Here is a 25711-nt window from a genome sequence, read left to right as displayed (position 1 = left end):
ATGCAAATTCTCTCTGTCTCTCTCTCCTTTCTTCCTGAAGCTTCCCTTCTTCTAAGCAATTGCTACAGTTTCAAGTTACTCCCCTATAATAGGTACTACTTGACGCTCTGGTTGCTCATAGTCTTTCCCGTTTATTCGTTCGTTATACGACATAAAAGTATTGTATTTACGTATAGATCGGTATATTACTGTTATTGACGCTCATAGCGTGTCTTTAGTTGAACAATTTTTCCAATTAAATTAATTTGTTTAGTAAGACAAGAAAATCAAACAAATCGATTTTAACGGAAGTATAGAAGTAAACTAAACGAGTTTAAAGCTGAGACTGGAGCTGAGACTTTAATGTATTACTGATGTTGAGAAGAAGCAAAACATAAAGTGGAACTAATAAAACATAATAAATAAATATCTATAATGATATTTAGGAAGGGACATTTGCATACGAGTATAGAATTGGCGAGTAACTAGTTGTAGCGATGTTGGAGATTATAGTTTCCTATTCCCGTTGTTAGTTATATGTAGAGGGCGTAGATAAAGAGCAAGTGGAAAGGGATTTGCAGATAAAGGGGGTAATTACCCGCTGGACCGCGGTCGTCCTTAATCAATAGCGGACAAGTCGTGTGTGCGAAGTTGGCCCTCCGCCCGTCCCTTTACGACAACCCCTTCCTTCCTTTGCTTCCCGACAACAGAGCCTCTGCCTTCCATAGAACAGCAGCAGCAGCAACAGCAGCAGCCCCTTTGACACTAACTTCATTTGCATGGCCAAAAGCACGCGCGGTCAATGCCGATTCGCCGCCGCACCGTGCCTCCCTACGTGAGGTACTGGAAAACGTTGACTTGTTACAATTATTGTCAGATTGCTTGCTCCTTTTTATCCAATCGTCACTCTTTTACATCTCTATCAATTTGTTAAATAAATATTTAATTGATTCTTAAGCTTTTTATAATTTGTTTAATCCCTGATTGGCTAGGTACTTATTAAAGGTAATTCTTTCGTTTTCTACTTACAACTTTTTATTACTGCTCATAGGTACTTTTTCCGTAATAGAACAACAAAGGGAGAGAATGAGAGAGTTGTATTGAAAAGCGTAGTGGGCGACAGGCGAGGGTACGTTGAGGCAGTGGAAGTTTAGAATGTAAAGTAGGTAGGTTTTCTGGTGGTCTCCGTCCAGCGCTACTGCCCCAAGGTATTGATCCTAGAAGAAGGCTTTAGAGATGTTGGTGGTGGTATATGCTAACACGCATTTCACTTTGACTCTGCCTTCAACGAATGTTTTATATCAGAATCTGTGATGTGTCTTCTTCACTTTCACTTTTTTCAAAGATATTTTAGAAATTTGTTTTAAAAAAGTTAAAATTCGAAAAACGAACTTATCATGATAACATTCCCAACCATTTTCTGTCGAATACTTGAGAAATGTCAAAAATTGAAAAGGCAAAACTGAATACTTAGGCGCATGAAATGTTTGTCAAATTTTCATGGTGATATGGATTTTTTTTATTATATTATCAACATCATTCACATGAAAGGCAGTTATTTCTGAAATATTTCCTGAATTTATACTTTATAATAGGTACCTATACAGGTAAGGCAAATAAATTTACAAGTACCTTCCGCCAACGTTGAATATAGGTAGATGATGAAGTAATATAAGTCAAATAAATGCAATTTAAAGTCTTTGAGGGGTGTTACGCTTTGTTTAAAAGATTTTGAAAGTTTTTTGATTAGTTTACGATAGTTTTTAGGAAGGCAGGTTGTATTTTTAAGTAGTCGTGGTTGAGAAAGCATAAAAATGACGACAAAGAAATGTGTGATTTTTAAGTTCAGTGTACGTACTTTTTGCCTTACCTGTATAGTTATATTTATAACGATAAGAGTTATCCGTTTCTATCTGTTCTACAGTGTCCCAAACTGTAAGCAGTTTCCGTAGTGTAGTGGTTATCACGTGTGCTTCACACGCACAAGGTCCCCGGTTCGATCCCGGGCGGAAACATATCTTTTTTTGCGTTTCTCTTGTTATGATGTTTAAATTTTATGTTGAAAAATCTAAATTACGTGTTTAGCTTATAGCCCAAGTTCTGCAAATGTGTTCTAAGAAATGAAGTTCTCGTTATTACTGTTAGTTTTATTAAACTATGTTAGAAATAGGTACATATTTTCTTTTTAATTTGTTTCGCTAATCATTGAATTTAATTCAATTATTATTAGTGAAACAAGAAAATCAAAAAATTAAACGGAACTTTGCGGAACTGCATTAAATATTACACTACATATTATGTATACATATTATAGAAGATAAAAAATATCATGTGTTGAAACGTGTTTAATTACTTAAACGTTTTTATATGCAATTTTGGATTTTACTGTTTTATTCAATTAGTAAGTATTCACATTTTATAAGAAAGTTTCTTTAAATTCCGTTTACATAATCGTAAGTAAAGTAGTTTTTAAATTTTTTTTTAAATTTTGGTAAATACGTATTATTAAAAATGTGTAACTATTTGGTAGTACAAGTTATTATAAGGTTCATTTGGAAATTTAGCTCATAAAATGATGTTTGTATGGGCATTATACATTTATCCACAAATTTTAGCAGAAACTTATAATTACCTAAAATTTCCAAAATACTTTATACAAATTAACTTTCTGAGAACAATCTTTCATAGGTATCGTATCTAACGATATCTGATTGCTACACGAATTCCCTATTCGAATTTTCCTGCAAAGTACTAAAGTCATTAAATATTAATCTATTTCCTAGGATTATTCAAATAATGTATGTTTAAAAGTAAAGTTATTCTAGAAAATACAAACTTATAGTAATAATAATCAATTACCTACCTCAGAGAGCGAATTTTAAAACTGAATTTTAAAATTTTAGAAATTTAAAAAATATATCAACGAGAATAACAACTATAAAAAACCTTTTTAATAAAACTGTAGCTCTTAAACTTTAATTTCGTTTTATTATTATTGTAATAATAGAAATATAAAGAAATTTCATGTACTAACAGTAGTATTTTGATTTATTTCTTAAGGAAAACTGAAAACTTCTCGTATATGTACTTGCAACTATTGAACCTATTTGTTATTTGCGTTATCCTTTATGATTAACTGGAGTCTAAATTGAGGATGGCACTTGAGTGTCGAAACGCGTTGTAGGTTTTAAACGACTTATGAGGAATTTTTAGTTGTTGTAGTGTTTTGTTTAGTTCAGTTCCACTAAACTCCTTTTAATTTTCATGTCTGCAAGTATCTAGATTTTGATAAAGTTATTTGGAGACAGAACTATCGGTGGCCGAGTTAAACGCACATTTGACAATATATTTTCTTTTCTGGAAAATTATAAAACAACTAAGTGTATTTTCTGGGGTTCCTGTCGTCGATCGTTTGTTTACGAGCGAATGAATCTGGAATTCGACTGTTAGACAACAGCCATATTGAATCAATTATAGATTTGTTTTGTGTTAATGCTTGTTTACTGTTGTAATTTTTGTACCTATTTATAATAGAAAAAAGCTGACCATTTTACGCGACAGTAACCTTCGACGACGTTGTTCTACGACTTCTTATATGGGTGAAGTTAATGATCTCAGTTCAGGAATATAAGAGATTCTTAGCCCTGACCTATGCACAAAACTTTTCGTTGAGCTCCGGTTTCGTGTTTTCTACTGCGCGGAATGAGCGGAAAATGAACGGCGAGAGATAAAGAAATTCGTGTATTATTATTAGAAGAGTACCTATATGATGTATAGATATTTTATCCGGCAAGCTACATTTATTTTGGACAAGCGGCAAATACGGATAATACTTCGGGAGAAAAATGCTATGTATTCCTAATATGTATTTACCTACTTACGAAAACTACCAATAAGCTCACGATTAATCGTAAATCAACTTTGCGAACTTTCAAAAGCGAGTAATATTAAAATTAACTACCTAAGATACATATACTACAATAGGACGAGGGAATTGAAGACGATGCTTGAATATTTATTTACGAGGATAAACATTTTTTTTGATGGAATTCGAAATGGAATATAAGTACCTACCTACAACAAAAATTGGTACCCCTTAATGCCTGCCCTCTACTGGGTACGTACACTATTGGTGTTACAAACAGCTTCAGTATCTCGGGGCAAGATAATAAAATTTAATTTTTGTTCATTGTGTGCGTTATTAAGCTAAGTAAGTACATATTATAAAGTTTCATTCCTTTCAACCAATAAAATAGGCTTCAAACTTAAAGACGGATGGAAGAAGAATGTTAACAGTTATAGAGAAAACCTGTTGTTAGCTTTTATCTTTGCCGCTCTCTAATAGTTCAGTTGAAAGTTATCGGGTAGAACCCCGCTGCTTTAGGACAGCGGATACTAAAGGAGAAGAAAGAGGGTAAACGACCCTCAACAATAAGAACAAGTAAAAATTGTTGCATGATACCTATTTCGCTGAAATCTTCTTTCGATTATTTTCGACAGTTTATTAAAGTAAATGGGAGAATATTGATGATTGATAATAATAATAATAATAATAAACGGTACCCACCTATATATGCATATATATGTATATATATATATAAATAACAGTGTCGAAAACAAAACATAATGCGTTAATTAGATAGATTATAGGTATATTGTAAATTGAGAGTAAACCTAAAAGGGAACGCGCAATCCTCGTAAAGTATTACAATTACCTACCCTGTTCCATTACAAATTATATGTAGATGAATTGTTTTAGCAAAAAACAATTATTTCATTTCTTTGTGTCTTGTCACGTAGCGGGGGTATATACATATGTAGGTAACATACATATTATAGGTGAGCAACACCGAGTAGTGTTTGACCCTGAATTCTTCGAGGCCTTGAAATGCAGCAGCCGAATTTTAAATTGCTTTAGGGAACCATTAACTTATACGAATACAGGTATATGTACCAGGTTGGACCATATTATTATGTCTCGTTTTCACATTATACTTATTTAATTCATCACGAAAAATAAAGTTGATGCCAAATTGACAATGAGACTACAATTTACAGAGACGCAGTCACAGCTACCTATTTGATTGTACCACCTTATAGGTTGTAGGTATAAAAATTCGATTGGAGCGACGAAATAATGTAAGGTCTTAGGTCAGTACACAACTGATCTGAGTACCTATGACACCTTGGATGCCAAAACACGTTTTAGGCTTTTTAAACGTTTTTATGGGGAATTTCGAATTTTAGTGCTTTATTTAGGTAATAAAAGTAAAAAATTACTGAAGTCTATCAGATCAGTCAACTATTTGGAAAATAATTTTTCTTAATTTTATTTTGCCTTGTTAGTTCACAAGAAAAGAAGCTCCGAACAATGTTTAGACACTAATTACCTTCCTATTTAGAAAATCATAAACCAATTAATGTAGGTGAACACGTCTAGATTGTTTTTATATAATATCTACTAATAACTAGCCTGGACATCGAGAATTCGGCAAGGACAAAGGTACATTTACCTTTACTTACTTCATTAAACAAGCATAAATGCATCATCTCGCGAAAAAAAAAAAACAGAAACCATAGTCCAGATGCATTTATAAGAAACCGGTCTTTTTCATTACTATTATTAATTAGTTGACGTTTCGTTGGACTGTTGAAATAATATAGGTAAGAATTGCTAATTTGTGCCGCGCTTGTTTTAATTTTGTTTATTTATAAAAAGGTAACAATTCCATCGTACCATGAGGTAGTACAAACTGTACCTAATGTAGGCAGTAGCTAAGATAGTCGCTTTATTTTTGCGCTAGTTAGCAACCAAATGCGAAATGAATTCAAATTGATCAATTTAAAGAAACAGCATGGATCGAATTAGTGTTTCATTGCCAATGTCCTTGTCCTTTCTCAACTTTATTTACATTAATCGAATCTTTCTGCATTATGTATTACCTGCAAGTTTTTTTACTGGTGGCATTTGGGATATTGCGAAAACAACGGTTTAAATCTCAATCTCCGTACGCGGGATAACTTTTCGATTTTCTTCCATAAGAAAGGCGATTAATAAATCGCTTTTCCTACAAGGAAGTAATGAGGGTAACGTTGTCAATTCCGACCGCTAGATAAAACATATTTGAAACCGGAAAAGTTTCCGCGAACCGAGTGATCAAATTCATAGAAGAATCAAAAGTAAGCTTTTTGGAGGGAACCGATTTAGCGGTTTAGTTTAAAGGAAATTAAAGCGTTTTCTAAGTACCTTGGTAAGTATTTACATCTTTTTTTATTTGGACGATGATGCTGTTTTGTGTAAAAGAAATAAACAATAGGTGCGGAGGGGGTGGAGGGACTTAGCTAAAATCATAATCCAAACAAGACGACTTAAAAATGCAGCATCTTACTACCCCAACCAACCCCTAACGCATTAAAAGGAACCACGTCATTGGTCGAATCTCGGAGAACTGGCCTATGCGACTTGCGAAACACGCAGCACGGAGTGGACCACCGAATTCAAGAGAAGGCCCAGTCGGTGAACGAGCGGCAAAGCGATCGTGGTCTTCTGCCAAAAATTTCAATCTAATATTTCGTTTGAAGTATCGTTTCAGTGCATAATTGTTTGTTTATCAAGTGACTGCAATTAGAAAACATTAAAAAGACAATAGTTTAATAACAATGACCGGTTAAACAATCACGGACGTTTCAGTCGATTATCCAATAATAATCATACATAATAATGGGCTAAACAAAACGAGTGTTTCAAAGTTTGCTTTTCAGTTTTTGTTTTGTTCGATGTTATTAACTCTGATGATCGTTTTCCCTTGTCGTCGTATTGAGCTCACGAAGGGCATCGTTGTATTGCGAACGGGACTCGTAACTATTAGCATGTTATGATAAGAAGCGAGTGGAAGTTATTTTTTAAGTTCGAAAGTTATTGTGTCTTTTGTTTTCGCGGAAAACTCAAATTTTTCTCCGATGGCTACGAATAGCAGTGCCGCTACGCAAGCGCAAATCCAGCAACAGCAGCAGCAGCAGCAGAAACAACAACATTTTCAAACCACCGGCAGTCCTCATCACTGTAAGGAATGCGGATTGTTTCTGAATTCTGCCGAATCGCTCGAGGTTCATCTTCAATACCACAAGGAGAACCTGCTCAACAAATGGGCTACCCAGGGAGCTTCGCATTCGGAAGAGACCAATAACAATACCACATCGGCAAACAGCAAGGCGCTCTGTATAAAACGTGAGTTTGTCGGTACAAATACTATTTCTGCCGCGGCAGACAGTTCCGATGCAATGTTCAAAAACAATAGTAGGGCCAGTCCCGAAATCATCCTTGGTCATCCGCCAACTCCTCAAAGTTACAACAGCGCCTCCTCGCCCTACCAGAACCACGAGAACTCCTTCTCTCCCGGTTTTCAAAGTTATCAGTCTATCAAAACCGAACCAAGTTCGCCGAATAACTTCCAACAGCAACAGTCATATCATCAAAACTACCACGACAGCCAGTATTTCATGGAAAGTTCGCAAATGCAACAACACAATTATTCTCAGGATTATTCCGTTCACAAGCTACCCAATCAATCGTCTTATCGTTACCATCCTTACCACCAACAAGTTTACGAGCGAAATTCCCAGGCACAAGTGTCGTCTTCTAGTCCTGTTTATCCGCCTCAGCCTACGCCATCTCCCAGTCCAAAACAATGCGATAAGTGCGGCTACGTTTGCGAATCCGCTTCGCAACTGATTGAACACTTAAACGTCTCGCATCCGCCGACTCCGTCTACTCACTTGCAATCTTATCAACCAAATCGTCAATTCATGTTCGGTAACCATCATCAACATCATCATCACCAACAACAAATTAAGTCGGAGACCGATTCGCAAAGCGAAATCTTAGACTTGGATTCCCACAAAGTTCACCAGGTCTTTCCGGAAGAGGACAAACAACAGCAAAATAACGGCGAAGATAACGTCCACAATCCCCATTCTGTCAGTACAATGTTGTCTTCGTGGAACCATCACCATGTGCGCCAAAATCCGTTTGTTGACGGCGCAGACCAAAGCAAGGCATACCAACAAAATGGAATGGCACCGCCCGACCAGAAGTTATTCAGAGCCCAACAAATGGCTGGCATGAACGAATACATGCCGGCCGGGGTAACGACGACGACAGAAGACGGAAGTCGAAGTGGCAATCTCAATACGCAACAAACCTATAGACCATTCGAACACATGGCACCTACACCTTCGGGCCCCGTAATATCCAGCAGTCAAATACCTACGCCTCCTACCGTTGCCAGCGCTCCCGTACAAACCAAGGGAGCCAACTGGAAGTCTAACGAAGCCAGAAGACCAAAAACGTACAACTGCACGGCCTGCAACAAATGGTTCACCAGTTCCGGTCATCTCAAACGCCATTACAACACGACTCTCCACAAGAACGCGGTAAAGTCGAGCGGACAGCCGGATCCGGCCACTTTACCGATCAGTGCCCATCATCATCCGGCAAGGGACGCCATCAACAGGAACGACGACCAGTCGCCGGATCCGATGGACGACCAGAGGAGCGAGGATAGGAGTTTCGAAAGGCCGCCGTCGATCCCTAGCATTCTGCAGCAGTCCCCTGGAAATCCGTACGAACGATCGTCTCTGCACAATCCTGGTATGCAATCACCTATTAATACACTATCGAATCACAATTCGTTATCGAACAGTAGCATATCAAATTTGTCAAGTACGAGTCCCCCAAACGGGGAGGCAGGTCCCTCTGCTATTTCCAACCTCGATACGAGGGGCCTGCTTTCGCTTCCTTCTACTCCCAGCAGCCCGTTTACCAGTCCGATTCATCAGTACATGGCGTCTCCTTCGCACCACATGATGCAATCCATGGACAATACTTTTCAGATGTACCCAAACGGGTCGGCCCCCCACGTTATGCAAGTTACGGCTACCAGCAGTCACAGTACTACTGGTGAGCTCATGATGGCTACGGACTCTCAACCGTTACCCAGTTTTGCGCAGATCCAGGCGCACAGATTCGGGTTGCTTTTGGGATACGGAGCGGCTAACGTGGGGGGCATGGGTCCGGCAACGGGCCCTTATGCGACCGCCACCGCCACTTTCTACCACGACCCATACAACAACACATTGAACGGTGATAACATGAGGACTTTGATAACCGCTTGTCGACCAATTTTTGAAGACCAAATATCTCCAGATCTCAAGGCTAGTCTACCAGAGGACGTTCCGTATTCTCCTCCGAATCATAACAACAACTCGGTTCACATTCAAAGCATTCCGGAAGAGACCGATTCCAAGATCCACTTGCTGGAAAATATGAAAACGGAATTGGAACCTTCCAGAGCGCCGTCTCCGAAACAGAAGCGGGTCAAATTGGATTACGAGGACACCACGAGCAGTCCTTTGATAACTTCAACTGTTCAATCGAAACAATCTGGAGTGTTGCACAAATGCTTCGATTGCGATAAGATGTTCAACAGGGCGTGTTATTTGACGCAACACAACAAAACCTTCCACAGTGGCGACAAACCGTTCAAATGTACACGTTGCGGCAAGAGGTTTTCGTGCGAAAAACAGTACCAAAATCATTCGACGAAACACGCCGGCGACAAACCTTACAAATGCGACCTGTGTCCGAAACAGTTCAATCACAAAACGGACCTGAGACGTCACATGTGTTTGCACACCGGCCAAAAACCCTTCGCCTGTGACACATGCGGCAAAGGATTTATCCGAAAAGATCACATGCTAAAGCACTGCGATACCCACAGCAGAAGACCCGCTTCCAAGGTAGCTACTGTTCGATAAACTACAACAGAACGAAAAACAAAACAATGCATATCGGTATATCATGACGGTAATGAAAAGGAAAACCTGTCGGCTTTGAAATTTTCCGTTACCTACATAATTAACAAGAAGCAGTTGTACGTAAATTGTTAAGTTTTAACTTTGACTAGGCACTGTGTTTTGAGATCTTGCATTTAGTTTATTTGTACAGAACGAATGGGTCAGATGATGTTGCTCAATTTAACTTGGTTTCTACGAAAACAATACCTATGTATATCTATAATATGTAAAACAGCAATACCTCATTGTCTCAGTTAATAAAGTACCTCATAGGTAGAATTTTATATAGGTATGTACTATAAATAAGGCTAATTTATGTATATATGGGGTGTCTCATTGAATGGCCGTTGCCGATGTTCCGTATACATATTTAGNGATTATAATTTAGTTGAAAATATTTTTTTTCTAATTTTACTAGGTGTAGTACTTTTATGGTGAGTTTTCAAGGAATAAATATAAGTTTACTTGTAAAGAACCGTCTTTCATTAATACCTGTACGTTTACCTATGCATATAATAGGTTTACATGTATAAGTAAATGTTCATATATTATACCGAGATCATACATAGGTAGGTACTTTGTAGGTAGACATACGTATATAGGTACATATAATTAGAAAATTTTTAAAATCTTCATTCACATTTCCATTATTAGATATTATAAATAAGCAAGTGAAGTACAAGTAAGTGTACCTATTTTATAATATAATACATATGTATATGTTGTTGGTTGTTGAACACTTACTATACATTGCCGGACGAGAGGAAACATGGTATTGATCTTTGAGAGGGAAAGTATACATCCCCGCCCCGCAACCCCTAAGTACAAGTTCTAAGGCCGCTGGTCATTTTCATCATAGTCGACTCGTCTAACTTCTTTGCATATCATTAAAAACTTTAAAATCACAATAAACCGTCGCGCAAGTTTTTCTTAACGCAATAGAGAGTGAATCAGACAAATTTAAAGCCGGAAAAGTAGCTTGAACGTCTTTTTATCGAGGTGCCTAAAGTGTCTTGAAAAATATCCGATCAAATAATAGTCCTAGTTTCTCTTTAAGTTTAAAAAGCTCATATTTGTTTTTATCGAGTCCGATTATACTTGTAAATATTCAGCGAAATGGAACGAAGATTTTTGAGGATTCCAAATGCCTCTATTGTAAGTACATATATTTAATTATTTATAAAAGAGTTATTTTTAACGTTCGCAGATAATTTATTAATTCCGAAAAGGTTTTCGGAAATGAGCCAAAAAATTATTGCAGACGATGATATATTTTATAATGATATTGTTATTACATCCTATTGTGCCGATAGTCTTACGTTTGGGGATGGAAATCATTTTCTTTTATAATTTAACTCATTGGCAACTGTCAACCCGAAAACTCCGCCAATGAATTTTCATCCAACACGCGCCTTCCTCTGCTCCAGATCCAGAGAAAGTCCAGTGGTCCAAGTAAAGCGGCAGCATTAGTAAGCTACGGGAGTGAAAGTAAATTGGAAAGTAGGGAGCAACGGGCCGATAGGAGTGCTCTATCGATCTTGGCCACTGGGATGGTCTAGCGGACAAATATCTTGGACACGATCTTATGCATATGTAATATGAGATGGATGCTTTTGGCCTCATTTTAATTTTTCGGGACACTTTTCAAAATCCCTTTAACCTTCAAATTTTCTTTCGATTAATCTCAGCAGCCTTATTAATGGTAATATTTTTTGGGTTAGGTTATAAATATAATGTGACATTAGGCAGAAATTAACGTTTCATTAGAGGGTAGGTTCAAAATTTTTGTGAAAATGATAGAAGAAACTAATATTAAACAAGAGCTTAAAAAAAGTCCGGTATTATGGCAAAGACTGTCGAACGGTATTGCGATTCGGGACTTACAAGAAGAACAATTTCCTGTTGCTTTACATTTTCTTAAGGTTTATAAGTCATCTGCACATTTTTTGATATGAAAAGCATTTTAGGTATTTCATAAAGATACACCGAAACACTTGCAAGATATTTGTTTTTTAATATTATCTTCGAGTATGTGAAAGTTTAATTAATTATTTATTGAAACTATTTGCAAAAAAATAAATAAAACAGCGCATATCACATACTACCTGTGCGCATTAATTTAAAAGCAGGACTTAAAAAATTGTACATTAACCGCGTAAGTACACAAGGAGAAAGCAATTTCGTAATATTTTAGGAACATTATGTCCCTTGCGACGATTTTCTAGCAAAAATTGAAGTTAGTCGCAATCCCGCATCCGTAACTTCATTTCTCGAAAGAATCTTGTACCATTTGGAAAACAACTCATCGCTGATAGCAACACATGAAGGTTTTAAAAAGTTATATATATATATGACTATCATAAAAATAGATTATGTAAACTTGCATCATTTTTATCATAATTAATTTTTAATTGTAATGTAATAGTTACCAAATGTTGAATGTGAATCGTTACGTTTTAAACTGCATACTTTTAAGTTATGTTTGTTTTTAATTATTATTATTAATCTGTTCGTTAACGTCCGATTTCTTACTTGCTGCTGTTAATTTTTACCTATACTTATTACGTGTGTAAGAATTAATAAGTAAAGTGAAATGGAAAAAAAGGAAAATGATATTTATGGGTATTATTTGTTAAGACTGATAGTAATACGACAGAAAAAACCGTTCTTTCCCCCTCTTTTTTTTTGCTTTCTTTTTATATTATTGTATGTATTATGTATGTTACATTGCAGCGCTCCTTACTGTAGAAGTTAAGTTTTTATTAAAGTGTTATTTCAACCAATGATAGTTTCTTAAATAAATGCTCATTATTAATGGATACGGGTGGTTTTAAGTTATTTTTACATTTTTCTAATGCACCTATTCAAATTTTTTAGGTTTTAATCGGTTTTTTATAGTGGTACCTAAGTAATATCGCACGTTACATCAATTTCCATTTTACTTTTTAATGGTAATAATTACATCTTGTCCTTCGTTTCTATCTTTTAACTTTAATCCATTTGAAGAAAAAAAAGAAAATTTCTCAATAGGTACTTATCCATTATACGTATTTAGTGATCACTCAAAAATATCGTATCTGGCCTATCACCTATCTATATCTATAGTAATTTATAAATTTAAAAAAGAATTTTAATCTAGTTGATTGCCCGGTAAGCAGTATTAAAACATGTTAAAACGTGTTATTATTTACTACTTTAAATAAAATTAATTCTCACTTATTGTTAGGTAAGTAAACAGTAAAACATTTTTTACTTGATAAGCTAAAATGAAGCACTATTTTATTAATTGTCTAGACAAGAGGTACAATAAATGAAGATTAGATTTTAATGTTTTCGGTGGATGTAATATTTACTATTTCTAGTTCTGTGGTTAATTGGGGTGAGTCCTTTTTTATTTTATTATTTCTGTGACTGAAATGTTAATTATTAAATTTATGTAAACGTATTACTTTTCTAAATCTATTGTACTTAACAAAAATTCAAAAGTCCGTTGTATCTGGAGATGATCCAGCCGTTAATTCTGAGAAAAACCTGTGAGAAGCTGGCACCAATAGGTAAGTAAATAGGTATGTGTTTGGAATGAAATGAGTCACTTTAATTTCCTGAAGAATCGAGAATATGACATTGAAAAATGTTAATTTATTATTTTTGCGAAATAAATAAAATCGTTTTTTAATGGTCACGAATATTTAGACATGTAGGCGAAGCATATTTTTTAACAAATGAATTTTTTTTACATACTCGTTATATTACACAAGAAAGCAAAACGTTAAACTGACCGAAAATAAACGAAAAATAAAGTCACAAATTTGGTAATGCATTAATAAAAAGCAAAATATAGTAAGATCACAAGAGTGAACGAACGGGTAAAAACTTGGGTGTTAAGTTGTTTATATTTTTTTAATAAGAACGTGTTTTCTCATACGGAAGTGCAAAAACTGCCGCAGATAACTGTTGCATAGAAATTGGTGAAGAGGATATACCTACAAGGGTTGATCGTGGGAACGAAAAGGGGTTGGATGGATAGTCAGATGTTTGTAAGCCACAGCAGCTGAAACCGGCAAACGTCTGCCTGTCTTTGACTAGCACTAACGATAAGATGAGAAAATTTTTCACATCTTAACGTATCAGCAGCACCTACCTACATAAAACGGACGTGATTGGAAATAAGATTCGGAGATAACTAAAGCCACAATAATCATTCTGTTTTTAACAACTGAACTATTGGGTATAATGAAAACTGCCACAAAATATTGAAAATTAACGGTAATAAATCCCTTACACCGAGTAATTTTTTGAAAATTAATGATTAGATAAGTAATCGTAGAAGTTATTTCATAAGTACCTAACTTACTTAATTTTAATTTTTTGTAAATTGTACCTATTGTAATTTACGATTTTTGCCGATTCTTGCTCGAGAATCGTTATTTTTACAAAACGGCAATCGAATATTATCTACTCCTGACATAAATCATCATGCAGCTCAATAATAATGTATAATAATGAAAGGTTCTCAAATCTAACAGAATGTAACAGCTGATGTAGGGACATATAAGTATATAAAAGCCTGGGAACGAAGGTACTTTATCCGAGAATAAATGTATTTACTTTACACTATTATAAGATGAGCGCACCTGGAGTTTGCTGTCTCCGGTGCGATCAGGCGTTAGAAAAACGAAAAACCGCTCCATCGAGAAACAATTGAATGAACGAAAACAATGGTTCACTACAGATTACATTTCATAAACAAATTTGAATATTTTTCATACATCGAAGATGCCATCAACTTCATTAAAGACGGAAGGGTTTAAATATTCAGGGGCAAAAGATTAGTATGCTTAGATGTGCAGATGATATAGCAGTTTAGCATCTACATAGCAAGAAGAAGTTAGACATAGCTTTAAATAAAATGGATGCGGTATTAACAAAACAGTATTGTATGAAAATAAATAAAAGTAAAACAAAAATACTGATATGCAAGGGAAGAAAAAATAGGGAAAGAGCGAAATAGGAAATGAAATATTAGAAGTGGCTGATTTTAGGTATCTAGGAAGTCACATAAGTCAGGGATAAAAAGCCAGAGGATAGCGCAGGATAGAGTCGCCTTCAATAAAAAAAAGTGCGAAACACAACTTAATATCAAATATTTTAAAAAAAGTAATGAGTTCAATTTTAGAATAACGTACTCTAATACTTAATAATAATAGGTGCGTTTATTAACGGTCCTTTCAATTTCTCAGATGCAAACGTAAGATAAGAAATAAAATACCAATTACATATTAAAAAACAAACGGAGAAGTACCTAGTTTCTGTAGGTATCAGGTGATGAAACTTGTACAATGTATTTAGTAAAGCACCTGTTTTTTTGGAACAGAGCAGACACCCTTTGTATCAACGCACACACAAGTTGTAGTGGTAGGTACCTACCTACGCAATAATATTTCCGGTAGGAAAAATAAAAAGTTGCGGAACATGAATGGAACGAGCTCAAGTAGTACAGGAGGTTTTGTTCTTGAAAATGCGCCAGGGTGTTTTGTCAACTCTCAAAGATCGGCTCTTATACAATTGCTCACGAACAACGAGAGCAAGAAAGAAAAATTAAGAGAACGACGACGACAGACGGTAAGGTACTGCAAGTCACGCAGAGCAGATGTTCACTTGTTTGTTCGAATCAACACAACCACCAACCACTGACGGCGATGTTATTTGTGGTTCTCACCTATCGATGAAAAATTTTTTTAAATATGCTTTATACAGATACACCTACCTAATAAACATTTCAGCTTTTGTCGAGAGTATCCATCAGGGAAAATTAATTTTATGATCAACGTCTTCGAGTGTATTTTGATTTTAACGTCGTGAACATTTTCTTCTTAGATAGGTACATACTATGCCAGTTTAAAGATTAAAAAGTAGATTATCATTAATTAAAAACATTAGATGCTCATTAATTCTAATGCTCAACTGTAGCAAAAACAATTACAAAATTCCTTCATTTATGGTGGGAGGTACCAATTTAAAACAGCCCATTTTACCATTCCAACACGGTGGAACTTTTACTAAACATAAATTTAATTTTCTGGGTGATTTTGTCCCCTTCGCCCCTCTGTACATTTCCTACATAGTTAATCAATCTGTTAAAGAACAAACGATTATGAAATAAACGCTTTTTAAAATTATAGCGCGTGCTACTCGCGCGTCGGGTTAAATTCAAAAGGCACCCTACATAAGGGGAACATGGCGAATTGTAACGTAACACCGGATTACGCAGGTGTGATAATGACCGGTGGTGGACAGGGCGACCTTATGAACTGACCATAGCACGAGCTGGTGGACAAGGCAGAGATCCCCGCTTTTTTTACTGACCTCTAACACTGTCTGTGTTAATAATATTATCGTAATAAACTTATGTCTTATTGGGTAGGTAAGGTGCGCAAGATGTTTTATGCTTTGTTTTATTTAAAATTATTTCGTAGCCTAGAAAGTAGATCCTAGTGTTTTCATTAAAAAAATAGAACATGGTGGATTTCTTCTAATAAGCTGTAGTGTGCCTATTATATTGGATGAAGACGAAGGTTGCAACAGGTTTTCTGAGGAACAGAACATGGACATGACATCACAGGTTGTGTGCGTAGAGAATTTGGGGTGCTGCTCCTATGCAACTGCACAAACAGCTTTCGAATTAGAGATTTACAATAGCTACTCATACTATTCTTTTTGAAAACGTTGTCTGCAAAATGTTCACCTTTTTTATTTTTTTCAATTCCCATAGTGAAATGCACTTTATCCGGATATATTTTACAAAATGTAATGCATTTTATCTTATTCTAAAAATAATTATATATTCAGTGAGGTGCATTTATTGAGAAACTTTCATTAATTTATATAAAATTTATTTGTTTAACTTTTAGAATTCGTATTTTGCAATTTCTTGACAACAAAACGAACGTTTCCTTACTTGCTTTTTTTGTTGTAGCTTTTTTGATTTAAGATATACACCTATTACACGTAGAATAATTATTATTCATGTGCGGCACCTAGGTAGTACCATATAAAATAGTGCCTCAATAGGTAGCTATGATTACGAAATTTTTAAGTTTTACAATTACAATTGAACTACAAAGTACTGTAATTTTATCACAAAAACTTAATAAAGGTACATATCTTAAGAAAACCGAAGGAATCGACAACTTTTATTAGAAGGTTAGTATTGTTCGCCCTTAATAAATGACCTTGCTACAGGATGTCTTTAAGGGGGTGTAACGTACGCGGGTGTTGCTTGTTAGATTTTGGAAAGGTAAGAATGTGCCGAAATACTTACTTTGCCAACAGGAGTAATATTTTAAAACAAAGGATCGAGTTCTAGAGTTTACCTGTCAATATTATTATATTATTTGTCTGTTTTATTACTTTATGATGTAAAAATAGTATTTTTAAGAACATCTCTATTGTAAAATTTGCCATTTTTTACCTATTGCACTACAACCACCACCATTGACAGTAATGAATTAAAGTTTAATATTTTACTTGGTTTAAAGACATATTAAAAATAGTATTTGTATTTAAGAACGGTAATAAATAACTCGTAAAAAAAAAACGATACCATACGACTTTTCTAAAAGTCAATTATTCAATCGCAACTGAACTAGTATTAAAATTAGGTGTGAAAGGAAGTAGGTATTTCAATTAATTCAAAGAATAACATTTGTTGAATTTAATCACTACGATATGTCGCTTTATCTGTTTAAATAAGCAATTGCAAGCATGCAACTTTTTTACTTAAAACCAATACAAAACCAAAAACAGTCAAGATAGATCATAGGAAGACATACGAGGACAAACAAAGAAAAAAGTTTCTTTTATACAGATATGGACTAATTTATTTATGTTGGTAAAGAATTTTAATTATTTTGAAGTATATGAAGAAAAAAAGTTTGTTGAATCTTTGAAGGAGTACGTTCTGCTATCTGGTATTGATTATGAGAAACAGTTACAACTAATATGACCAAAACGTAAATGTGACTTCATAGTTGCGCCATCTTACAGCATTATAATTAGATTATTTAAGAATCGTATTTTTTGAATTAACAATAATTCGAGAGCCATCAGTAAAGGGCCGTAATTAACTTAACATCAAATTGAGATCGAAAAGTCGAATGGTTCTCTGGGCTATTTAATGCTAATAATCATGTGATCACGTTCATCTATTACTATTTTATATAGATGTTAATGTGGACAATATTTGTGCATTAATATTGCTATTATCTTTCTGAAATTATATTTTTAGTTGTGGAATTGTTGATAAATTATTTTTATTAAAAGAAAGTATTGTAATAATAAAGCAAAGCAGATGTTTGGATGTTTCGTACCGATTTTAAAAAAAAATTTGAATGCCATTCTTACAAGCATGTACCTACCTAAATTAAAATGATTTTTTTTTTGTAAATGTTTAAGATATTAATCTTATTGTAAGTAGATAACAGAAAGGTAGGTAGGCAGTGGTCGATTTTTGTGAAAAGTAACGTTGAACCAGTTAAATTTCTCTGCAGCTTTCTCTGTATACATTTCCCGTCTTAAAACCCTGCTTGGCTGCTCTCTCAACTCCCAGGGGACTTACACACCGCTCACGCATAATTTAGACGCGCGTGTAGAATGGACAAGCGTGTCCAGCAGTCCGCGTCCGTTGCTACTACTCAATCAATACCTAAGGCCTACAAGGACTACATTAGAGCTGACAAAGAGGAAAGCGCAAAATGTGACCTCTAATACCTAAAACACTACCAACGCTTTTTTCAAAAAAACTTTACGTCACCTTAACTTCGAACCAATCAAACTATTTACACGGTGGTCTCATATGTCATATGCACAACGCAAAAAAATCGTTTATGCCATTAACGAAAATAGACAAAGCGATGCAATTTAAAAATCTTTTTGGCCATAGATGACTGGTCTTCTTTCCGTATGAAAGAGTGCAACTATGGAATTACCGCTTATTTCATTCATAACACGTAATTGGAAGCTTCATTCCATTCTTTTGGATTTTGTTCTGGCGCATGATCAACAACATAGGTATCTACTAGCACACCAGTAGGAAAGCTATTTTTCAATAATAACATAAATAGCAATTTTACCTTGACGAACTGCAAAGTTTTATTCGTGACACATTGATTCTAAAAGTATACATTTCGTGTGTTTTGCACATATTTTAAGTTCGATTACTTAAAAACACTTGATTCAAAATTTGAAAACACAGAGAATAGGTTACTCAGTTAGACGCTAATGAAATGATTGAATAGGTAAATTTTCCAAACATCATTAAGAAAATATTCACAATCAACCAAGCGAAAAAGAATGACAAGTTTTGAACATTGGCGCATTGATTGATGATTGATGTCATAAAATGGTTAACTATTTGATTTTCCAAATTCTTGAAATGTACACAATTGTTTTTCTTGAACTTGATTGGATTTCAAATCAAGGCAAGTAAAGTAATTTGAAAATCAAGTTAAGTAAATCTCTATCTTTTCATCTTATTAGCCTATTACTGTTTAGTACTACATAGCAAGTGACTTTATAAATGAATGTGCAAAGGTGTTTTGATAAAACAATAAATCGGAAAACGAGTCTAGATCACTCGGTATTTTTTCAACCACCTATCGAGTTTAGTGTAAGAAAGATTATAATTTAGTTGAAAATATTTTTTTTCTAATTTTACTAGGTGTAGTACTTTTATGGTGAGTTTTCAAGGAATAAATATAAGTTTACTTGTAAAGAACCGTCTTTCATTAATACCTGTACGTTTACCTATGCATATAATAGGTTTACATGTATAAGTAAATGTTCATATATTATACCGAGATCATACATAGGTAGGTACTTTGTAGGTAGACATACGTATATAGGTACATATAATTAGAAAATTTTTAAAATCTTCATTCACATTTCCATTATTAGATATTATAAATAAGCAAGTGAAGTACAAGTAAGTGTACCTATTTTATAATATAATACATATGTATATGTTGTTGGTTGTTGAACACTTACTATACATTGCCGGACGAGAGGAAACATGGTATTGATCTTTGAGAGGGAAAGTATACATCCCCGCCCCGCAACCCCTAAGTACAAGTTCTAAGGCCGCTGGTCATTTTCATCATAGTCGACTCGTCTAACTTCTTTGCATATCATTAAAAACTTTAAAATCACAATAAACCGTCGCGCAAGTTTTTCTTAACGCAATAGAGAGTGAATCAGACAAATTTAAAGCCGGAAAAGTAGCTTGAACGTCTTTTTATCGAGGTGCCTAAAGTGTCTTGAAAAATATCCGATCAAATAATAGTCCTAGTTTCTCTTTAAGTTTAAAAAGCTCATATTTGTTTTTATCGAGTCCGATTATACTTGTAAATATTCAGCGAAATGGAACGAAGATTTTTGAGGATTCCAAATGCCTCTATTGTAAGTACATATATTTAATTATTTATAAAAGAGTTATTTTTAACGTTCGCAGATAATTTATTAATTCCGAAAAGGTTTTCGGAAATGAGCCAAAAAATTATTGCAGACGATGATATATTTTATAATGATATTGTTATTACATCCTATTGTGCCGATAGTCTTACGTTTGGGGATGGAAATCATTTTCTTTTATAATTTAACTCATTGGCAACTGTCAACCCGAAAACTCCGCCAATGAATTTTCATCCAACACGCGCCTTCCTCTGCTCCAGATCCAGAGAAAGTCCAGTGGTCCAAGTAAAGCGGCAGCATTAGTAAGCTACGGGAGTGAAAGTAAATTGGAAAGTAGGGAGCAACGGGCCGATAGGAGTGCTCTATCGATCTTGGCCACTGGGATGGTCTAGCGGACAAATATCTTGGACACGATCTTATGCATATGTAATATGAGATGGATGCTTTTGGCCTCATTTTAATTTTTCGGGACACTTTTCAAAATCCCTTTAACCTTCAAATTTTCTTTCGATTAATCTCAGCAGCCTTATTAATGGTAATATTTTTTGGGTTAGGTTATAAATATAATGAGACATTAGGCAGAAATTAACGTTTCATTAGAGGGTAGGTTCAAAATTTTTGTGAAAATGATAGAAGAAACTAATATTAAACAAGAGCTTAAAAAAAGTCCGGTATTATGGCAAAGACTGTCGAACGGTATTGCGATTCGGGACTTACAAGAAGAACAATTTCCTGTTGCTTTACATTTTCTTAAGGTTTATAAGTCATCTGCACATTTTTTGATATGAAAAGCATTTTAGGTATTTCATAAAGATACACCGAAACACTTGCAAGATATTTGTTTTTTAATATTATCTTCGAGTATGTGAAAGTTTAATTAATTATTTATTGAAACTATTTGCAAAAAAATAAATAAAACAGCGCATATCACATACTACCTGTGCGCATTAATTTAAAAGCAGGACTTAAAAAATTGTACATTAACCGCGTAAGTACACAAGGAGAAAGCAATTTCGTAATATTTTAGGAACATTATGTCCCTTGCGACGATTTTCTAGCAAAAATTGAAGTTAGTCGCAATCCCGCATCCGTAACTTCATTTCTCGAAAGAATCTTGTACCATTTGGAAAACAACTCATCGCTGATAGCAACACATGAAGGTTTTAAAAAGTTATATATATATATGACTATCATAAAAATAGATTATGTAAACTTGCATCATTTTTATCATAATTAATTTTTAAGTGACAGGAGAAATTGCTGGAATTATAATATTAAGGACAATACCGAAAACGGATTTTGCAAGATCATTCAGCAGACCGAGCATTTTCGCCGATGACGTCTTTAAAAGATACGCCATTGTTAAATCGGAGCTATTGCGAAAAGTAGATATATACGAACACTTCGGTTGTCAGATTTTTTTGAAATTGTATTTCCTTTGCGTTGCACCGAATTACAGACAAAAAGGGAAGTGCTATACTTAGTAATTGGTAATCAAATTCGGTAATCCTAAAAGCAATTCCTATTCCTTGCAGGACTAGGATCGGATCTGATACTTTCCGCCTTAGACGTTGCCAAATCTAAGAACATACCGATGTTTTTGGGCACCGTCACTGATTATAAAATTTTGAATTTGCTGCGAAAGTTAGGTTTTCAGGTAGTGCATACCTGTGCTTAATATTTGTTTATTTGAAAGAAAATTCCCAAAAAGGCTCGGTTGATTTTTAGATTTTATACGAAATTGACTATTCCGACTTCCAAGACGATGAAGGCAAGTATTTAATAAAATATTTAGAGGACACCAACTACACAATGTCCATTATGTTCGCTGTGGTGCCCCCGTTCCCAAAGAAACCTCTCCCGAAAAAAGAAGAACCGCCGGCCAAAGGCAAAGGAAAAGGCAAAGGAAAAGACAAAGGAAAAAAGAAGAAGTAGTTGAATTAAAGTTGATATATTTTTCACTTTATTATCTTAAATAAACATGTAGGTACTCATAATGTACACGTTGGCGAATTTGTGTAATAACTGGCTAGACTAATGCGCTTTCTGTACATCGTTTTTTCGCCTCTTTAAGGTTGGACAACCTATCTAACGGAGTAAGCTAACAGCTAATCTTCATAAATTAAACGCACAGAAATGTATAACGCGTGTCGGTCCATTTCTACTGAACATACTGTAAATACGTACAATTTCTACCTATCATAAAGAAAGATGGCCATGTATTTTATTTTTCCGTACGTACTTTTCTAAACGTTGCAGTGTCAAAGTCGGTGTTTGAGATTTTTTAAATTTATAATTAAATTACCGTAAGTATACAAGATAGTTAGAGATGAGTAGAAGATTAAGAAAGGAACTCGAAGCAGCAAAGGAAATCAAACAAGATCAGGAGGAGGAAGAAGATATATATCAAGTGAGAAAGGAACGAATCTTTGCTCCGGTGGTTTGGCAAATTCTTACAAACGGAATAAAGATACAAGATTTAAAAGAAGATAAATTTCAATTGGCTCTAGCAATGCTAGAGGTTTGATAGTATTATCTGATAATAACGTCACAAGCGTTTCGTACATTTTTTTGTTTTTATTTAGGAGCACTACTTACCCTCTGAAGATTTGGGTAGAAACGTTGACCTAATGCTCGACGAAACGTCTGTACAGTACAGCGTGAAGAGGCTCCAATATTATATAAAAGAGGGGTCGTCATTAATTGCAGTTACTGAGGGTGATTTTATGTAAAAAAAAAGGAAAAAAATGTTAAGATGGAATACATATGTCAATGTTTGCAATAGAGAAACAAGTACCTGTTCCTGTTCGAATCCGAATTACTGCCATTTTTAGTAACGGCCGACCAGTTTAGGACAAATGCATTGATGCACAATCATAAAAATTACTGAAACCATTAAGAAGTGTTAGTTGGCTAAATTAGTAGCGGGGCCGGCCGTTATAAAAAATTGCAGCTTCTCGAATTCCAACAGTCACAAAATTAAAACGTTTCAGATGGAGAAGTCGTTGGACTTTTAATACTGAGGACTGCAAAGAAAAACGAATTTGCCAGAGTTTTTAGTAGAGCACAAATAACCGAAGGCGAATCTCTCAAGAAATGTCTCCAAGTCAAAAATTATATTAACCGAAAAGTAGATGTTTACGAACACTTTAACGTCGATGCCTTTTTGAGATTTTATGCTGTTTGTATTGCACCGACGTACAGGAAAAAAGGTAACTTGTTGTATGCCTACTTAATTGGGGGAAGTACCTAGGTATATTATTCGTGCGTTTTACTAGTTTTTGCTACTTCCGATTGAAATTTATTGAATAACTGGGAAAAACAAACCTACTTGTAAAACGTGTATTAAATCTTAATTAAAGTTTCAATTGAATACATTTTAGCATTAGGTTTTACAATGATGAAATGTGGCGTCGATGTTGCAAGGTCGTTGAAAATGCCGGTAATTTTAGGAATATTTACAAACTTCAAACTTCAAAAATTAGCCAAGAGACTAGGAATGGAAGTAAACGAAAATAGTTTAGCATTACAAATATGTAAATATTTTACCAACACTTGACAATGCAGGTCATTAAAGAAGTGAACTATGTCGATTGGAGGGACGAGCAACATGAACTTATCTTTAGTGACCCGGGCCCAGGAAATTACACGATCGCATTGATGGCTTGCTACACACCCCCCGCTCCCATAAAACCACGCAAAATTCCCGAAAGGATTATTGAAATGGAGTTGGAAGAAGCAAAAAAGAAGAAAACTAGAATGGATAAACGTGCAGAACTTGTTAAAGCGGGACTATACACTAGAAATAACCTTCTCAAATAACACCACACCTTCATCCGAATAATGTCTATTTGTAATACATACAATACAAACGCATTATAAACAAATACACAGGTTTTCATTGTAGAAAAAATATTTTGCATCTCGATATTCTTTAACGTATCTAAGTACCTACAGTCCACTGTTAAAGTTCGTCGATACTTCTGGAACTTTTAAGATTCAAATAGGGGGAATTCTTCCTCCAAAATTGAACCCTTTCGTTATACATTTTTGTTTTCATCTTTAGCGTTTTGTCATTTTCGATGCTGTAATATTCCATCATGTCTTCTGATGTTGCTGGTAGCCATTTTTCATTGATATTCGCCTCTAATTTTTTGGGTGTTGGATTTCTTATAAGTAAAAGTAAGCTGTTTGAATTGTATATTACGATATTGTACTTTAGATTTTAGCGTACCTAGTTTTGGCGAAATTGACCCATAAATTAGACATAACTTCGGTCATTTGCTTATCGTTTTCGCTAGATTCCTTATGAAACAAAACGTCGCCAACCGGAAATAAATATTGTAATTCATCCGCATGACACGATCCTTAGGAAAATGCACAGGTACAATTATTTTAAAAAATATTTACGTTTTATTAATTTTTGTTTTATTAATAGTTTNATTTTATGATCAACGTCTTCGAGTGTATTTTGATTTTAACGTCGTGAACATTTTCTTCTTAGATAGGTACATACTATGCCAGTTTAAAGATTAAAAAGTAGATTATCATTAATTAAAAACATTAGATGCTCATTAATTCTAATGCTCAACTGTAGCAAAAACAATTACAAAATTCCTTCATTTATGGTGGGAGGTACCAATTTAAAACAGCCCATTTTACCATTCCAACACGGTGGAACTTTTACTAAACATAAATTTAATTTTCTGGGTGATTTTGTCCCCTTCGCCCCTCTGTACATTTCCTACATAGTTAATCAATCTGTTAAAGAACAAACGATTATGAAATAAACGCTTTTTAAAATTATAGCGCGTGCTACTCGCGCGTCGGGTTAAATTCAAAAGGCACCCTACATAAGGGGAACATGGCGAATTGTAACGTAACACCGGATTACGCAGGTGTGATAATGACCGGTGGTGGACAGGGCGACCTTATGAACTGACCATAGCACGAGCTGGTGGACAAGGCAGAGATCCCCGCTTTTTTTACTGACCTCTAACACTGTCTGTGTTAATAATATTATCGTAATAAACTTATGTCTTATTGGGTAGGTAAGGTGCGCAAGATGTTTTATGCTTTGTTTTATTTAAAATTATTTCGTAGCCTAGAAAGTAGATCCTAGTGTTTTCATTAAAAAAATAGAACATGGTGGATTTCTTCTAATAAGCTGTAGTGTGCCTATTATATTGGATGAAGACGAAGGTTGCAACAGGTTTTCTGAGGAACAGAACATGGACATGACATCACAGGTTGTGTGCGTAGAGAATTTGGGGTGCTGCTCCTATGCAACTGCACAAACAGCTTTCGAATTAGAGATTTACAATAGCTACTCATACTATTCTTTTTGAAAACGTTGTCTGCAAAATGTTCACCTTTTTTATTTTTTTCAATTCCCATAGTGAAATGCACT

General features: G+C 34.8%; 2 protein-coding genes and 1 non-coding gene across 10 annotated transcripts; all 3 read left to right on the top strand.

Moving 5' to 3' along the window:
• Positions 1-1921: 1921 nt before the first annotated feature.
• On the top strand, positions 1922-1994 carry Trnav-cac. Its single transcript has one exon. It is a non-coding gene; the product is annotated as a tRNA-Val (tRNA).
• A 3381-nt stretch (positions 1995-5375) lies between these two features.
• On the top strand, positions 5376-10202 carry LOC108742215 (putative uncharacterized protein DDB_G0291608). The gene has a single exon (XM_018477307.1). It carries the CDS (start codon positions 6940-6942, stop codon positions 9793-9795), a length of 2856 nt encoding a protein of 951 aa, XP_018332809.1. The 5' UTR covers positions 5376-6939; the 3' UTR covers positions 9796-10202.
• Positions 10203-20882: 10680 nt separating this feature from the next.
• On the top strand, positions 20883-24137 carry LOC108742207. Of its 8 annotated transcripts, none has more exons than XM_025975143.1 (8): positions 20883-20904; positions 21329-21461; positions 21547-21958; positions 22030-22822; positions 22887-23019; positions 23295-23513; positions 23685-23806; positions 23869-24137. In XM_025975143.1, exons 4-8 carry the CDS (start codon positions 22631-22633, stop codon positions 24121-24123), a joined length of 921 nt encoding a protein of 306 aa, XP_025830928.1. In that variant the 5' UTR covers positions 20883-20904; positions 21329-21461; positions 21547-21958; positions 22030-22630; the 3' UTR covers positions 24124-24137. The 8 variants fall into 8 exon arrangements, with proteins under 8 accessions (XP_025830928.1, XP_025830927.1, XP_025830926.1 ...); XM_025975142.1 differs by having other exon boundaries at positions 20887-21056; XM_025975141.1 differs by having other exon boundaries at positions 20887-21101.
• Positions 24138-25711: the final 1574 nt, after the last annotated feature.

The sequence above is a fragment of the Agrilus planipennis genome, unplaced genomic scaffold, assembly GCF_000699045.2.
Source record: "Agrilus planipennis isolate EAB-ADULT unplaced genomic scaffold, Apla_2.0 scaffold283, whole genome shotgun sequence".
Taxonomy (NCBI): domain Eukaryota; kingdom Metazoa; phylum Arthropoda; class Insecta; order Coleoptera; family Buprestidae; genus Agrilus; species Agrilus planipennis.
Note: the sequence above shows the minus strand (reverse complement) of the source record. Positions and strands in the feature narration are given on the sequence as shown.

What these genes read in the sequence shown, in the direction of transcription:
- LOC108742207 (XM_025975143.1), top strand. Translation starts at nt 22,631, where the DNA reads ATGAGTAGAAGATTAAGAAAGGAACTCGAAGCAGCAAAGGAAATCAAA. An exon ending in ATTAATTGCAGTTACTGAGG is followed by an intron (nt 23,020 to 23,294) that starts GTGATTTTATGT and finishes AAAACGTTTCAG; the next exon opens with ATGGAGAAGTCGTTGGACTT. An exon ending in CCAAGAGACTAGGAATGGAA is followed by an intron (nt 23,807 to 23,868) that starts GTAAACGAAAAT and finishes TTGACAATGCAG; the next exon opens with GTCATTAAAGAAGTGAACTA.
- LOC108742215 (XM_018477307.1), top strand. Translation starts at nt 6,940, where the DNA reads ATGGCTACGAATAGCAGTGCCGCTACGCAAGCGCAAATCCAGCAACAG.